This window comes from Orcinus orca, chromosome 2 (assembly GCF_937001465.1).
Source record: "Orcinus orca chromosome 2, mOrcOrc1.1, whole genome shotgun sequence".
Classification (NCBI taxonomy): Eukaryota; Metazoa; Chordata; class Mammalia; order Artiodactyla; family Delphinidae; genus Orcinus; species Orcinus orca.
The window spans coordinates 124,858,350-124,873,718 of record NC_064560.1 but is presented as its reverse complement, the minus strand read 5'-3'; the positions used below and the strand labels follow the sequence as shown (position 1 = coordinate 124,873,718).

Genomic DNA, 15,369 nt, shown 5'->3' with positions numbered 1-15,369 from the left:
TTTGCATGGTGATTTTTGGATGCATGTATCCAGGTTGAAAACGAGGAGGAAAAAGCAGCCGTGGAAACCTAATTCATGGGAACTTCTTGAATGTACTCTCAGATGCCAATAAAATCCACTGAGCAATTTGACAGTCTTTCTTATATGCTCCTGTTATGATGATTAATTTTGTAAAGATCAGTGTACCTTTTTGTTGTGAATTATGTTTAATGCTATTAGTTATACTGTGAGGTAAATATGCACAACTTATGCTGGAGTTAGAAGGACCAACATCCGAATAAGTTTGGAACTGTGACATGGATCATGGGTTGATGTAGTCTGCCTGTATGATTGCTGGTATAACTTAATTGACATTTTATCTTTTTCTTTCTAATTTTTTTTGTTAAATACATACATATATACATACACACATACATGCATCCCAACATCTTGCATTTACTAAAATATCATGTTTGTATTTTTATATTTTACTCTGGTAATTTACACTGCCAATGCAGGGAGAAGATGTATACAAATTTACATTTACTATCTCTTTAAAAGTTACTTTGTTATTAAAGAAAATGTTTAGGTCTAGAGGTTCCAGGTTTTTTCCCTTCCCTCATAGCCTTTTTGTGGCTACTAATCGCTAGCCTATTCTTGATTTGCCTAACTTTGTTTTTTGCCTTATAATTCTGCTAAGATTCTGAAGCCATCAATAAAAGTCTAACTTTCGCCTTTTACTCATCTACCACCACCAAAAGGAAGTTGAAAGGAGAAAGTGTATCTTAGACTGAAAATACTAGTGCTGGAAAGCACACTTAAATTAGGAATTTGTTTTTACATTATTATGTAACTATCTCTACTAACTTTTTCATCTTGTCAGCATATAATTATATTGATTGGCCTTCAACGAAGAAAACAGACACCACTGAGTTTATTAAGCAGACTTAGCACAGTGCATTAGATGCTTACAAAATCATTGGAAGAGCTAGAGACGTAGGACTTGGGGGCTACTACTGGAGTTTCTGGGTTCCAGAATAGACCCCAGCAGCAAGATTTTAAGGTGGAAAAGCCTCGATGAAACTGCCACTGCCTCATACCCTCAACAACCGCGAAGCTAGTGCATAGACACTGGAATATGGGTCAGGCTGCCAAAATTACTTCTCCCTTGCATCTCATCATCTCTCATTTCACATAGGCTTTCATAAATGGAGAAAAATAAGTCTGCACTGAAGCAACTAAAATAATTACTGTGCAAAGAGATTACATGGCTTTTCCTTACTCTAAAAGAAAAGAAAGGAAATATGTGAATATATTATGAACTAGCTCTCAAGTAAGGCAGATTGAGACTGGCCTTTCTTTGTGCCTGTTTTACCTAAATCTCATTAGTAAGGCACACATACCCAAAAAGAAAGGGGAAAGAAACATTTACACAGAAACATTTACTCAGGATTTTCCCTGAACCAGATCACCACTCCTTTATCTGTGGTCTAGGGGGATAGCTATTTCTGGCTAATTAGATAAGGCAATCTGCTCACATCACAGGTTTTGCCACTTGGACTGACAGTTCATTTCCTAGTTCACCTGCAATAAAAATGTTTCACAATGAATTAAACTTTCAAACATTGATTCAGATTAATGTTCTAACCTGATTGCACTCTAAAAATGCCTGCTTTAAGAGGAAAAATGTTACCTTCTTCCTTTGAATGTATTAGTCAGCACTTCCAATTCACACAGCCATGCCTCCATCTTTTCTAAAATCACCTGCCAACAACAACAAAGCAACAATGGTAATGTAAGCATTAATAAAAATGCCTACTTTTCACCTTTTTCTTAATTTCCAGTGACTATGCAGATTCTCTTAGCCTAAGCTGCTGTTTAAACACATTTTCTCAATAACTTACAAATCAACCAGTCCTCCAACAACTGTTGTAGAAAAAGATTTGCAAAGATTCATCTAAGGAACACCAACACCCCAAAATTAAATAGTGTGTGCTCTTTCCGGGAATTCATGTAACATTTACAAAAACATGATTAACATACAGGCCTTAGAGTCTCAATAAATACCAGAAACTCTATTATTATACAATGCATTATCTAATTACAATGCAATAAAAATATGAAATGATAAATAGTCCTCCCTTACCCAACCCTCTTCCCCTTCCAAAAAAAAAGAACCCTGTGTCTTTGGAAATAAGAAAAAGAGCTTTGTAAATAAATCATGAGTTAAAAAAAACATAATGACAATGACAAAAACATTTAGAACTGAGTAATACAAATAAAGTACATACCAAACTTCCAAAGAACATTTTTTAGTCATAAATACCATGTTAAAATAAAGAAAAAATTGTAAGCTTAGTGTTCTACAAAAGAAATTAGGGAAAAACAACTGAAGAAGAATAAAAGAATAAAAGGATAAAAATTATAAAGAAGTAAAGGATAAAAATTAAAAGGGCAGAAACTAAAGAAATTTTCTCTGGCTTTCTCTGTGAATCTAGCTTAAAACCAATGAGGATACTAGAAGAAGGAGGGTTTTTGGACAATTTTGTTCTTGAACATAGCATATGTAACAGTTTGGATTTGGTAAGGGTAGCTGAACTACTAGGAGTGACATGGAATGAGGGATTAATTATAAAGATTAGACTTTACACAATAATGAGAATTAGTGAAGAATACTATGGAAGGTAGGTTGTTGCTTTCAAAGCTGGTGCTGAATCTGAAGTTGCTGCATGTCAGCAAGACTGATGGCTGAGAAGATGTGGAATCTAAAGTATGTTGACGGCATAAAACTGACAGCATAAAATAGGATCTTCTATTTTTCTACTCTGATCATCTCTTCACTTTGTTTGGAGTGTTCAATTAACTTGCATTTACTGCAACGATTGATATGGTACCTTGACAAGTTTGTGATTTGATTTCTATATGTCCCATGTCTGTCTTATCATGCTACTCCCTTAATGATGCAGTGCTTTCTTCCCAATAGCTTTTTACTTTTCTTAGGAGAAATTCCAAAACTATGTAATATTTCTTGTCTAGATAAATCCCACATACTCCAGGTTTAAGCCATATTACATTTCATTTAGTTCAATTCACACCTTCACCAAATTTTACCTCTTTAAGACACTGGTGCGCTTTTTTTTTCTGATTAAAAATGTCTCTATCTATCAGCTAACCTGGCTAACTCTGGCTCATCCTTTATGTATCAGCTGAAACCTTGCATACATTTTTTTATATAAGATTAAAACCTTCCATAATGTATTCATACCACTCTCTACTTCCTCTGTGGTAAAAGAGGTACAATTTTACTTTAGTTACTTGTTAAGGTATCTGCTTTCTGCCTTAGAACATATGTATATCCTGTGAAGTCAGGAACTATAGTATCATGTATTTCTAACTTCTAGTTTAGGAACTGGAAAATAATTAGTATTCAATGACCATCTGACAAAGGAATGTAGTAATATATTGTCATGAAATGATTTCAAATCAACGGGGACTTCGACTCAAGAAGCTTGTGATAGGACAACAAAATAAGCTGTACAATACAAAGAAGGTATAAATACAGTTAAAAGCAGAAGTCATTTTTGAACTTTTTAGTAATTGAACACTGAAGAAATGTACAAAAGATAAGAAAATGTCCACATGCTCCCCTCCACGCATTTACTACCCAGCTTCAACTCTTATCAATATATGTCTAACTGTGTTTTTTCCCCCTATGCTTCTAAGTAAAATGGCTAAGTACAAGGGTCAATGGTGTGTATAATTTTACAGACACTGCTAACTGCACTTCTATAATAGTTGTTGCATTTTGCATTCTCAGTTGCAGTATATGAGAGTGCCTCTAGTCTGGTCAAGAGAGTATGTTGTGAAATTTTGAATTCTTACCAATAAAATATATGAGAGATGATATTTCAGTGTAGTTCTACTTTTAAAACAGAAGTTCTTCAAATAAAAACAAGTAATTTAGTGCAGTTATCAGTGAAACCAAAATATAGTTCTTGGAGAGGCAAAAAAAAAAAAAAAAAAAAAAAAAGACAGGGGGCTTCCCTGGTGGTGCAGTGGTTGAGAATCTGCCTGCCAATGCAGGGGACACAGGTTCGAGCCCTGGTCTGGGAAGATCCCACATGCCGCGGAGCAACTAGGCCCGTGAGCCACAACTACTGAGACTGTGCGTCTGGAGCCTGTGCTCCGCAACAAGAGAGGCCACGATAGTGAGAGGCCCGCGCACCGCCATGAAGAGTGGCCCCCGCTTGCCGCAACTAGAGAAAGCGCTCGCACAGAAACGAAGACCCAACACAGGCAAAAATAAATAAATAAATTAATTAATTAAAAAAAATTCTTACTGTGTTTATCTATTCCCTAATTCAGTTAGCATTCTTATTACTAATGTTTTGAGTTCTTTATTTAGCAAATTATTTACTTGTTTCATTAGTTGTTTTTTTCAGGGGTTTTCTCTTGCTCTTTCAGTTGAGACAAATTCCTGTCTTCTCATTTTGCTTATCTTTCTCTGACTCTATGAAATTAGATGCAACAGTTAACTATGTTGGCCTTGAAGTGGGTCCTTATATAGGAGCAACACTCTACAGTCTGTTTGTGCCCAGTGGCTTTGGTGGGAGAGCTGGATTTGACGTCACATCTTTCCTCAGGGTGTGCTGGCAGCTCTCACCTTGGTAGGAGGTGGGGCTGGACATGGGAGGGCTAGGGCCTGAGCCAGGTGTGACGTGGTTCTTCCCCTCTGCTTTGTGGCTGTCACTGCCCTATTGGGGTGGAGTCAGGTCCCAAGTTTCTGGATTTGAAACCATGAGGGTCTGGTCCTAGCTGGCTCTGATCTCTTTAAGTGTATGCTCTTCCCCCTCCCAACACCAGCACCCTCAGCCTCAGGGAGGAGCAGTGTTAGAGCAAGAGAGGGCAGTGTGGGTATTTGGTAAGAGTGGGCCATGGGGTATGGCGGTCTAGCCACCATCAGAGATGTGGTCTGGCTCTGATGTGCTGCCTGTGGTCACCAGCAATTGTTGGCGCCTCCCTGTTCAGACTCTGCTTAGGGTTTGAACCACCACAGCATCTCATGGCCAAGATTTTTCCTTGGTTATGGAAGCCCTCATTCCAGTGTGGAGCTGCAATGCAAGGCAAATGATGCTGGAGTGTTTAGTTGGCTCAGGCTGGGGTACATGCCAGGGCAGTCGCCAGGGAACCAGTCAGCCAGCCACATGGTCTCAATCTGTCCTTTCCACCTGCTTTGTTTTATTTTATTTCTTTATTTATTTGCCACACTGCATGGCTTGTGGGATCTTAGTTCCCCAACCAGTGATTGAACCCAGACCCTCAGCAGTGAAAGCAAGGAGTCTTAACCACTGGGCCACCAGGGAATTCCCCCACCCTGCTTTGGAAGCAAGCAAGCTTTCCGCTAGTTCCCAGTTAGTTTTCAGTAAGAATTGTTCCACATACAGATGGATTTTCTATGTGTTTGTGGGGGGAGGTGAGTTCCATGTCCTCCTACCCTGTCATCTCCATTCCTACTCTGCTAATTATTTGATCCTGTTTATATTCTATTTTATGTCTTCTGATTGTGAGCCAACAAGAGAATTTTGTGAACTCTGGCATAAAAAAGCAATAAATATTACTATGCATTTAGCCAACAATAATAATTATGAAGCACTTACTTTCTGCCAGACACTGTGCTAGGCCTAATGGAGATGATAATACTTGAATACATGCTTTGCTTTGCCTCTTTACACATTCCACCACCACCTCACACAGCCCCTAACCTAGTTCTCTCCCATAAATCACTGCTAATTCTTAGATAGTTCATCAAAATTTAAATGGTATTTCTTAGTGAAAAAGCAGAAGGCAGGAAACAGAACTTTTTGGCTGTCACCAGAAAACTGGAAAGCTCAGGATGAAGAAATGGTAGAAGGGAGTGGCTGTGGGGGCAGCTAACATTAGACAGAGGGGACATGGGAAAGAATGGGTGGGTATATGCCCCAAGCAAAGGAGTTACTGGACAACAGTCCCATGAACTATTTTGTGGTGCCAAATTCAAGACTGTTTACTTTATTCTGAACCAATCTCACTCTAGCAACTCAAATTCATACCATTATCTCCAGGAAGGATTAGCGCAAATATAATACCAAGGCTGGGGCTTCCCTGGTGGTGCAGTGGTTGAGAGTCCGCCTGCCGATGCAGGGGACATGGGTTCGTGCCCCGGTCCGGGAAGATCCTACGTGCCGCGGAACGGCTCGGTCCGTGAGCCATGGCCGCTGAGCCTGTGCGTCCGGAGCCTGTGCTCCGCAACGGGAGAAGCCACAACAGTGAGAGGCCGGCGTACCACAAAAATAATAATAATAATAATAATCACATTGTACACCTTAAATTTACATATATATCAATAATATCTCAAAAAAAGCTGGAAAAATAAATTAAATTTTAAAATTAAAGAGCCATGGAATCTTCTCTAAAAACTTTAAGAAATAAATCTGACTAGGATATCCTTTTATTTCTCTGGGAATGCTGGCTGCTCTCTTAGGGATATAGGCAGGAATATAAGTGGGTAAATTATGGAGCAGGGAAGGAGGGAAGGGGGTCTAGATAGAAGTAAAGTGACTTCTGACTTTTGCCTGGTCCCCCTTCCAATAAAAGATTAATGGTACCCAATGACCCAATAGCCCATTGATCTGCCATTGTTCCCATTACCCTCAGGAAATGGTGACTGACAGGGATGCAGAAGAGAGAAGTAAAACAAGGTGAACTGAAGGCAGCTTCTTTCCACAAGCAACGAGGCTCTTATCTCCTTTTTGTCACTATTTCTGATTGTGTTACTGGCTGTGGATCTCAAAGCCTAGCCAGTTCCCTGATCTCACCATGGCCTGACGACCAGGGTCTCACCAGTTTATGTGCTGTCTAGGACAGTTTGGAATTTTGGGATGAGGGGTATCACTTTGTCCTCTTACACACTGGAGCGAGGGAGAGAAAGAAACAGAAAGACAGAAAAAAGAGACTAGGAGGAAAAAGAGGGCTGCGTCCGGGGTCATCCCAGATTTTCAGGTTCGCACTGCCCGTCCAGGCCTGGTTGAGCCCTGGTAAATGTATGACCAGCGTCTTGATGGTTGCCGGTACCTCACTCCTTGATGGAGTCCTCACACCAAAACAGGCAGCCCTGCCTAGCTCAGGCAGGACGCGGATGCCGAGAGCTGTTAGGCACAATACGGCCGCCAGAGGACGCGAGCGCCTCAAGTCCACGCGCGATGGCGTCGACCCAACCAGGAAGGAAAGGTGGTCGGCCTCCGAGAGGTGGTGGGCCCCGCCTCGGCCGCGAGCTGCCGGCCTCCGCGCACTGCGTGCCCGCCCTTCCATTCTCATCCGCCCGAGGGCCCCACCCCGATTTGTGCTTGACAGGGTGACCTCGACGCCCGGGCAGAGTCTGAGGGCGTTCTCAGCTCCACTCGCTCCTCGCCGCCCCAAACTCGCTCCGAGCCGGAGGCCTGCGGGGAGGCGCGGGCCGCGTTTTCCGAGAGGGACGCCCGGAGGGGCAGGCCCGGGGTCAGCCCGCAGGCAGGCGCCCCGCTCCAGCATCCGGCCGCCTCGTAACAATGGCCCGAGGGGCTGCGGACGCTGTGGCGAGCGCGGAGGAGCAGGGGCGCCGGGACGCTGGAAGCCCCGCCCCTCGGCCGGCTCCTTGACAACGCGGGCCCGACCGCGCAGCCTGCTCCCCGCCCCTCGGCGCCCCGCACCAGGCGGGGCCGGGGCTAGATCGCCGCCGCCGCCGCTGCTGCAGCTGCAGCTGCTGCTCTGCAAAGAGGGGCCCGGGGTCGGGCTGGGGTGCCCTCCCTCCCACGTTCTCCCGCCGCTATGAGCCAGGGAAGTCCGGGGGACTGGGCCCCCCTCTATCCCACCCCCGGACCCCCGGCGCCCCCCAACCCCTTCGTGCATGAGTTACACCTCTCCCGCCTCCAGAGGGTTAAGGTAAGGTATGGGCGGGGGGCGTCGGGAGGACTCGTGGGGATAGAAAAAGGAGGCCTTTTGGAGCCTTGATACAGATGGGGATCCGAAAAGGGGTCGGTGAGAGGCTAGCGGGGCGGGAGTCAGGGGGTGCGCACGTGGGGGCGGCAGGGGGTGGTCGAGGAGTCCTGGGGAGGACGCGGGCTTGGGCGACAGACAAGCTGAAGGTGTGTGAGAACTGACTAGGTGAGGATGGAGGATTGCAGGGGACCCACGGGTAGGGGAGGTGGAGGACGCTGGAGACTGCGGATTACATCCTGCGGAGGCCGATGGGCTAGGATGGAGGTAGAGGCCACGGATGGGGGGGGGGCGGGCAGGGGCGTGCTGAGTGCTTCTAGGAGGCTCTGACTTGGAAGAGGTTTCTGGGCCCAGAGCCTGAACCCCCGTGCTCTTCCAGCAACCCCTCCTTTCCACTACCCACCCCACCCCCCATGCACTGCAGCACCTCCCGCTGGGGTGGGGGGAGGGAGGTGGAGAGGGGGGTTGGCTACAGGAAGTGGAGGGCTGCGCCGGCCTGGGGAGGCTGGGGAGTGGTATGAGAAGGGAGTGTCCGAGGTTTCTGTTGCCTTCACCTCCCCTGAGGCCGGCTCCTGGGGCTCGGTTTGTTTACCTGCACTCTCCCCAGGGCAGCCCATGGAGTCACCCTGGCTCCTGGCAACCCCTACCCTGTGGAGTAGGGCCGATCTCTTTTCTCGCCTTTCCCCCAGTACTGGGGAAGTGCTCCTGGGCAGAACTAGAGAATGGCCTGGGTCTGAAAAGTAGACCTCTCTGTGTTTCCCAACCCTCTGCCTCCCAGACCCGAAGTGGACAGGACTGTGCACCTGGTTTCTGTTAGACGTAGGAGCTATTTATGGAAGGTGGTGGTGGGAGGAGGGACTATCTCTAGCCTACCCTACATCAAGCACAGTGCTGGGCGCTTTCACACTAGTTATCCTTGAATCCTCTTAACAGTCTTTCAGTTTTGTTGGTGTGATGGGCACCAGCTGAAAGACGGGAAAGTGAGGCCCTTTATCCCATTCATCTTTTATCCTCTTTCCCTCATTGGTGCCTTCATCCCACCTTGGGTTCCAGTCCCATCTCCTGTTCCCACACAACTCGTCTCCTGGTATACAGGGGTGATGGTCCTCTGCTCCTGGGTCCATTCTTGTGGGAGAGGGGAAGCCTGGAGGGAGCATCTCAACCCTGAAGTGGCCTCCTCTCCCACCCTCTGCAGTTCTGCCTCCTGGGGGCACTGCTGGCCCCCATCCGAGTGCTTCTGGCCTTTATCGTCCTCTTTCTCCTCTGGCCCTTTGCCTGGCTGCAAGTAGCTGGTCTTACTGAGGAGCAGCTTCAGGAGCCGATTACAGGATGGAGAAAGTAAGTGAGGAACCAGCCCCCGGAGACCCAGCTTCTCATTCCTCTTCCTTGCTATCCATTCTGCTCCCTCTTGAAGGAGAGGAGGAGGGAGGGTTCCGAAGCTCTCCTGCCCAGCCTGGGTAGGTGAGATGAGTCAGCCAGGCCCAGTCCCTGGTACCCAGGACCTCAACTCTAAATTTTGCACCCTGATATGTCCCAAAGTAACCAGAGACTTTAGCCCCTTTGCCAGGTAATAGAGGGCAAAAGAAGGACACCTGCTTTCCTGGGTGTCTGAGCCTGGGGGGTGAGTGAAGGTCAGGATCACGGTCTCCGCTGATGCCCAGCCTTGCCTTGCAGGACCGTGTGCCACAACGGGGTGCTGGGACTCAGCCGCCTACTCTTTTTCCTGCTCGGTTTCCTCCGGATTCGAGTTCGGGGCCAGCGGGCCTCCCGCCTTCAAGCTCCCGTCCTGGTTGCTGCCCCTCACTCTACGTTCTTTGACCCCATTGTTCTGCTGCCCTGTGACCTGCCCAAGGTTGTGTCTCGAGCTGAGAACCTTTCTGTTCCTGTCATTGGAGGTGAGAGATTAAGAGGAGTCAAGAGGGGAGATGACCACTCTGGGCGAAAGAGACAGGAATCAGAGACTCTGGAGAGAACTGGCCCCAAGGGGGGAGGGAGAAGTTAGAAGGGATATTGCCTGATGCTGGCAAATGAAATGCAAATTAACACCATTTGTGAAAAGCAACCTCTTCGACTCTGAGCTCTGTGCTTAGAAGAGAGCAGGGAGCTCTGGTCAGTTCCCTAAAAGGGATAACACACCAGGAAAGGAGGGTCCCCAGGGCAAAGAGATAACCGGGAAGCATCTCCTACCGTTGAGGAAGGGAAGGCTGCAGGTGTTACTACCCCTGGGGGAGAACCAAGTGACTCCTTGTATCCTCTCCGGACCCCAGCCCTTCTTCGCTTCAACCAAGCCATCCTAGTGTCCAGGCATGACCCAGCTTCTCGGCGCAGGGTGGTGGAGGAGGTCCGAAGGCGGGCTACCTCAGGAGGCAAGTGGCCCCAGGTGGGTAAAAGGGTCTTTAAACCTCCTCGCCTTTTATGTCCTCCTGAAGAGGCTTCTTTTTCCTCTCGTCCCCTTCCACCCACCACATTCTGGTCTCTTGATTTTTTTTTTTTTTTACCCAGGTACTATTCTTTCCTGAGGGCACCTGTTCCAACAAGAAGGCTTTGCTTAAATTCAAACCAGGTGAACAAAACAGCAGTGGATGGTAGGGCTGTAGGAAAAAGGAGCCCAGGATTTGGAGAGGGACTCTGGAATAACCCAAGAAGTGGAGGGGTGGGGGGGTGGGAGGAAGACGGGGAGCCTCCTAGCTGACACTGAAGAGTCTCCGTGAGTCAGAGAAAATTATAAATGAAATGGAGCAAGCCCAGATCTCATTGTAGAGCTGATCCAGATGCCTATACTTCATGCCCTCTAGCTACCTCCATTCTCTAACCTCTGCCTGGGGGGTGGGGGTGGAAACGGGATCTAGGAGCCTTCATCGCGGGGGTGCCTGTGCAGCCTGTCCTCATCCGCTACCCCAACAGTCTGGTGAGTCTTAGTTCGAGAGGGGGGAGGGGGAGCACAAGTCCACCCTGAATGGGAATCAGTGAAAACCCCTAGTGCCACCATGGGATGTGCATGTGGGGTGGGTCAGGGTCAGGGTCAGGGCCTCTGCTCCAAAAGGATTGGCCAGTTCCGGGGAAGAAAAATAATGCCTTTCTCCCCTCACCTCTGCTTACCACATAGGATACCACCAGCTGGGCATGGAGGGGCCCTGGAGTGTGAGTAGTGGTGTTCTTGGGGTGAGGGTGGGAAGTGGGGTCCCACAGAATTCCTGGTGCATCTTCCGCCCTCCAGACAAGGTGAATAGCCCTTCTTCGTCCTGGGACTGAGAGAACTCTAGCGAAGGGGATGCCCCTGTCCCTCTGTTTTGTTCCCATCTCCTGCTATAATCTGGAAGTGCCTTTAAGCTGTCCCACCTAATCATTCCTGCTGTAATCATAGAGACTTCTGACTTACTTTCCTAGCTTTTCTCGCTCGGTGGTCCGCACCACCCGGCTTGCCTCTTTTCCTCTGCCGGTTACTGAAAACCCTCGCCTGCACGTCTTCCCCTGGCCTAGACCTGCAGCATTCTCTCTCTTATCCTGCCGCCTTTCTGGCCCCTCTGCCTCCTGGCTGTATACTCATCCAGCTGACTGTATGGCTAGTGGTTTATTCTTACATCGGTGGACAGCACTTTGCCACTCCATCCTTGGGGTGCGGGGAGCCCATGGTTAGAGATTGCTGAGCCTCTGAGGTCTCTTTTCTCTTAGACTCAAAGTCCTCTGGCTCACAGCCTCTCAGCCCTACAGCATCGTGGATGTGGAGGTATGACCCCCGTGGGTTGGGTGGGAGAGTGGGCATCTGCTGAGCCCGGAAGCTTTGCGGAAAGAGGGTGGAAGTGGTCGCCCCTAGGTTTGAGGTCCTGATGAGAGGTCTGTGTGTGTGTGTTTCAGTTCCTCCCTGTGTACCGCCCCAGCCCGGAGGAAAGCAGGGACCCCACCCTCTATGCCAACAACGTCCAGAGGGTTATGGCACAGTAAGTGTCCCACAGGGTATTTCCTAGAACAGATATACAGGGCAGAGGGATCACAGGAGGGGAAGGAGGGCTGGGGTTTTGAGGCACACATGTGGGGAGGGGAATGGCTAGGGCAGGGGGAAGGGCTATTGGACAGCTGAGGTGGGGGAGGGGAGAGTGAAGGGGGCCTGATCTCTCCGTAGTCGGCAGGCCAGAATCAGTAATGAACCCACAGGCGAGTATTCTGCCTCATTTCCCCTGCTTTCCATCCCTCTTCATCCTGTAGGGCCCTGGGCATTCCAGCCACCGAGTGTGAGTTTGTAGGGAGCTTGCCGGTGATTGTGGTGGGCCGGCTGAAGGTGGCCTTGGAGCCGCAGCTCTGGGAACTGGGAAGGGTGCTTCGGAAGGCTGGGTAAGTGACCTTGAAGATGAGGGTGTGGGCAAGAGAAAAAAAGAAGAAAAAAGAGAACGGGTAGGAGGAAGAAGAGTCTTGAAAAAGAAAAAAAGAAAAAGTGGGAAGACAGAGGAATTTTTTAAAAGATAATGGGGTAAAAGGAAGGAGGAAAAAAGAAAGATACGTAATAACCCCAGTGACAAAAGTAGGATTGGCTCTCCGGGGACTATGAGTCAGAGTACATCTTAGAAAAACACCACACGTACCCGCACTGAGGCCAGGATCCTGCTGGGTGATGCGTCCAGAAGGAAACTGAGTCAGCTCTGCACCTTCGACAATTCCCTTGTAGGCTGTCCCCTGGCTGTGTGGACACTGAGGCAGAGCCAGGCCGGAGTCGAATGATCAGCCAGGAAGAGTTTGCCAGGCAGCTACAGCTCTCTGACCCCCAGATGGTGGCTGGTGCCTTTAGCTACTTCCAGCAGGTAAAGGGGCTGGGATGCTCGAGATTTAAGTACAGTATCCGAGGGGCCGTGTGGATGGCCAATATGGAGTCTGGGCTGGACGCTCTAACAGCTGTTGTTCGATGGACATCTTCTGAGGTCTGCTGGGAGAGTCATTTTTTATATAGAGAGTGTCCAGTGCATTGAACAGCAATGTTTTACTCATTGTGGAGAAGAACAATTGAGAAATGATGGTCAATGAGGTCCATAAATTTCTGAGGCATTTTGGAGATCGGCAGAGATGGGGATCATATGACCTTGTGGGGCACTGGGGGAGGGTTAGGTGGGAAGGTGACATACAGAGGAGACAACATTGGACAGGTTAGACAGTTAAGGGTTTGAGACCCAGAAGTATGTGTAATACTTGGGCAGATTTTTAAAACATATCCCAGAGCTTCTCTGGGGGATTCCTGAACCTTCTCAAGAATCTTGGTGAGCTGTATATTTCCTGGGATTTAACCAGGTTGTCTTGTCCAATTATAATAACCCTAGAAGGTTCATAATGTTTATGAACAACTCCCTGTGGTCCCAAGGACTTCTTTTTGACCTAAGATGCAGACCATGGTTCTCAACATCCTCTCAGAGAACAGAGAGTGATCCAGGTGTGCTGAGTCCTTGGACTGGGGCAGACAGTCCCTGAAAGGAGCTTCCCATCATAGCCTGTAGAAGAACAGAACCAAAACCCAGGTGCCCCAGTCCCACATAGATCTGACACAGCAGGTATCCTCAGGGAGTTTTTTGGTAAGGAATTATGCCAGTGGCCCCCTGTTAGTTTGTTGGACCCGTTCTCCCACATAGGCCAAGTCAGAAGAGAACCAGTTTTTCCAGCTTGGGGTCCAGAATGCCCTGATAGTATATCAGAAACTTGATGGTAACTTCAGCATACCTGAGGGATTCCATCGTTCCTAGGAGATCCCTTTATAGGAGAGCTTTGTCACCAGGCAAACCCATGCCCCGAGAGGACTGTCCGAGATCCCGGAGAGTTTAGGGCTCACGGTTCTGAGGGAAGTGGACACAGGCAGGGGTCCCCCCAGGCCTGACGAGAAGAGGGAGGAGCTGAGATCCAGAGCAGGAAGGGGCACACGGGGTTGGTCCCTGCATCGCCCTGGTTTATCTTCCACCCTCCAGGATGCCAGGGGTTTGGTGGACTTCCGAGACGTGGCCCTTGCGTTGGCGGCTCTGGATGGGGGCAGGAGCCTGGAGGAGCTGACTCGCCTGGCCTTTGAGGTATCAGGACGTTGGGATGGGAGGCACGTGGAGGCTGTGCTCACCCTGCCTGGAGGCCTGTGCGGTGTACAGTCTCAGGTGCCTCCGGACGGTAGGCGCTCGGTGTCCCAGGGCCACGCTGTCTGAACCGCAGAGCCCCAGCGTCTCTGCCGAGGCCTCGCTGGCAACGGGAAGAAGGCAGCAGCCGTGACAATTATATTTCGAAAGGGCCCGGGGTGGGAGGTGGGGGGCAGGAGGCCTGGGCTCCACACTCTTGGAAGAGGAGGAGCCTGTCAGACAGACATGCGGGGCGACGGCACGAGGAGAGAGCTTGACTTGCGTCCCTTTCCCTCCCAGCTCTTTGCCGAGGAGAAAGAGAAGCAAGCCGAGGAGAAAGAGAAGCAAGCCGAGGGGCCCGGCCGCCTGCTGTACAAAGACGGCTTCAGCACCATCCTGCACCTGCTGCTGGGCTCGCCCCACCCTGCCGCCAGGACCTTGCACGCCGAGCTGTGCCAGGCAGGAGCCCGCCAGGGCCTCTCCCTCTGTGAGTCATGGCCTCCCAGGCCCCTCGCGGGCACTCGGAGCGCCCCCGGCACTGGGCTGGGAGGGAACAGGACCGGCAGCCAGCCTGTGGGAACAGGACGTCCGAGGGGCAAGGCTGGGAGGAACCAGCTGGGGAGGCAGAGGATGTCAACTTGGATTTGAGACAGTGAGGCTGAGATGCGAGGAACAGGACATACCAGTTCTGAGAAGAGGGTTGGGGACCACTTCCTCTCCTCTTCAGGTCTTTACTTTCCCGTCTCGCTCTTGCCATGCAGGTGAGTTCCAGGACTTCTCCGTTCACCACCCGCTCCACGGGAAGCTCTTCGGCACCTACCTGCGCCCCTCGCAGACACCAAACGCCTCCTCCCCAGACAGCGTCCCTGCTCTGGCCAACGGGGCCGTGCAGGCCCCCAAGCAGAAGGGCGACTGAGCACCTCGACCTCCCCAGCTCTCACCCGCCCACAGACTCAGGGCAGCGCCAGAGGCCAACCCTGGCCCTCAAGCCCGTCTCTGTCCTGCTTGACTTTTTGTTATCGTTGTTGGTTTTTTTAAGTTGGTTTTCATTTTTTGTTCGTTTGGTCTTATTTTGTAAGAAACTATTTTATATATAAATATATATCTATATCTATTTAAAAAAAAAAAACGAAGCTCAGTCACATTGGCGGTATCATTAGCTGGGAAGGAAAGGGACTCATGATTGCAGACCGCCCATGGGAAGATCCCAAAGGTTCTCAAGGTCAGTCCTCTTGGCCACAGCCGATGAGTCCTCGTCACTTCCAGACGGAGCATGCAGATCTCATATCCTCCCTCCTGTTGTCAT

General features: G+C 49.2%; 2 protein-coding genes and 1 long non-coding RNA gene across 5 annotated transcripts in view; 2 read left to right on the top strand and 1 right to left on the bottom strand.

Annotated features, from left to right (window-relative positions):
• The window catches only part of TTC5 (tetratricopeptide repeat domain 5), a 36,919-nt gene extending 36,208 nt beyond the window's left edge, over positions 1–711 (top strand). For all 3 annotated transcript variants that reach the window (XM_004274054.3, XM_033435870.2, XM_033435871.2), the window contains one exon: positions 34–711. The gene's annotated coding sequence lies outside the window, so the exon portion shown is untranslated. The remainder of the gene's footprint in view (positions 1–33) is intronic.
• Positions 1–15,369, bottom strand: part of LOC125963408 (uncharacterized) — a 500,580-nt gene that overhangs the window by 189,972 nt on the left and 295,239 nt on the right. The window lies entirely within an intron of this gene.
• On the top strand, positions 7,180–15,204 carry LPCAT4 (lysophosphatidylcholine acyltransferase 4). The gene is made up of 14 exons (XM_004274053.3): positions 7,180–7,935; positions 9,185–9,327; positions 9,664–9,884; positions 10,257–10,369; positions 10,492–10,552; positions 10,839–10,897; positions 11,096–11,130; positions 11,662–11,716; positions 11,845–11,927; positions 12,193–12,318; positions 12,650–12,782; positions 13,929–14,027; positions 14,364–14,550; positions 14,825–15,204. The coding sequence occupies exons 1-14, from the start codon at positions 7,822–7,824 to the stop codon at positions 14,977–14,979; spliced, it is 1,584 nt and encodes a 527-aa protein (XP_004274101.1). The 5' UTR covers positions 7,180–7,821; the 3' UTR covers positions 14,980–15,204.

Bases quoted from the DNA above. Each gene is read 5' to 3' on its own strand.
- LPCAT4 (XM_004274053.3), top strand. From the start codon at position 7,822: ATGAGCCAGGGAAGTCCGGGGGACTGGGCCCCCCTCTATCCCACCCCC. The intron at 10,553-10,838 runs GTGAACAAAACA...AACGGGATCTAG, and splicing joins TTTGCTTAAATTCAAACCAG to GAGCCTTCATCGCGGGGGTG. The intron at 11,717-11,844 runs GTATGACCCCCG...TGTGTGTTTCAG, and splicing joins ACAGCATCGTGGATGTGGAG to TTCCTCCCTGTGTACCGCCC.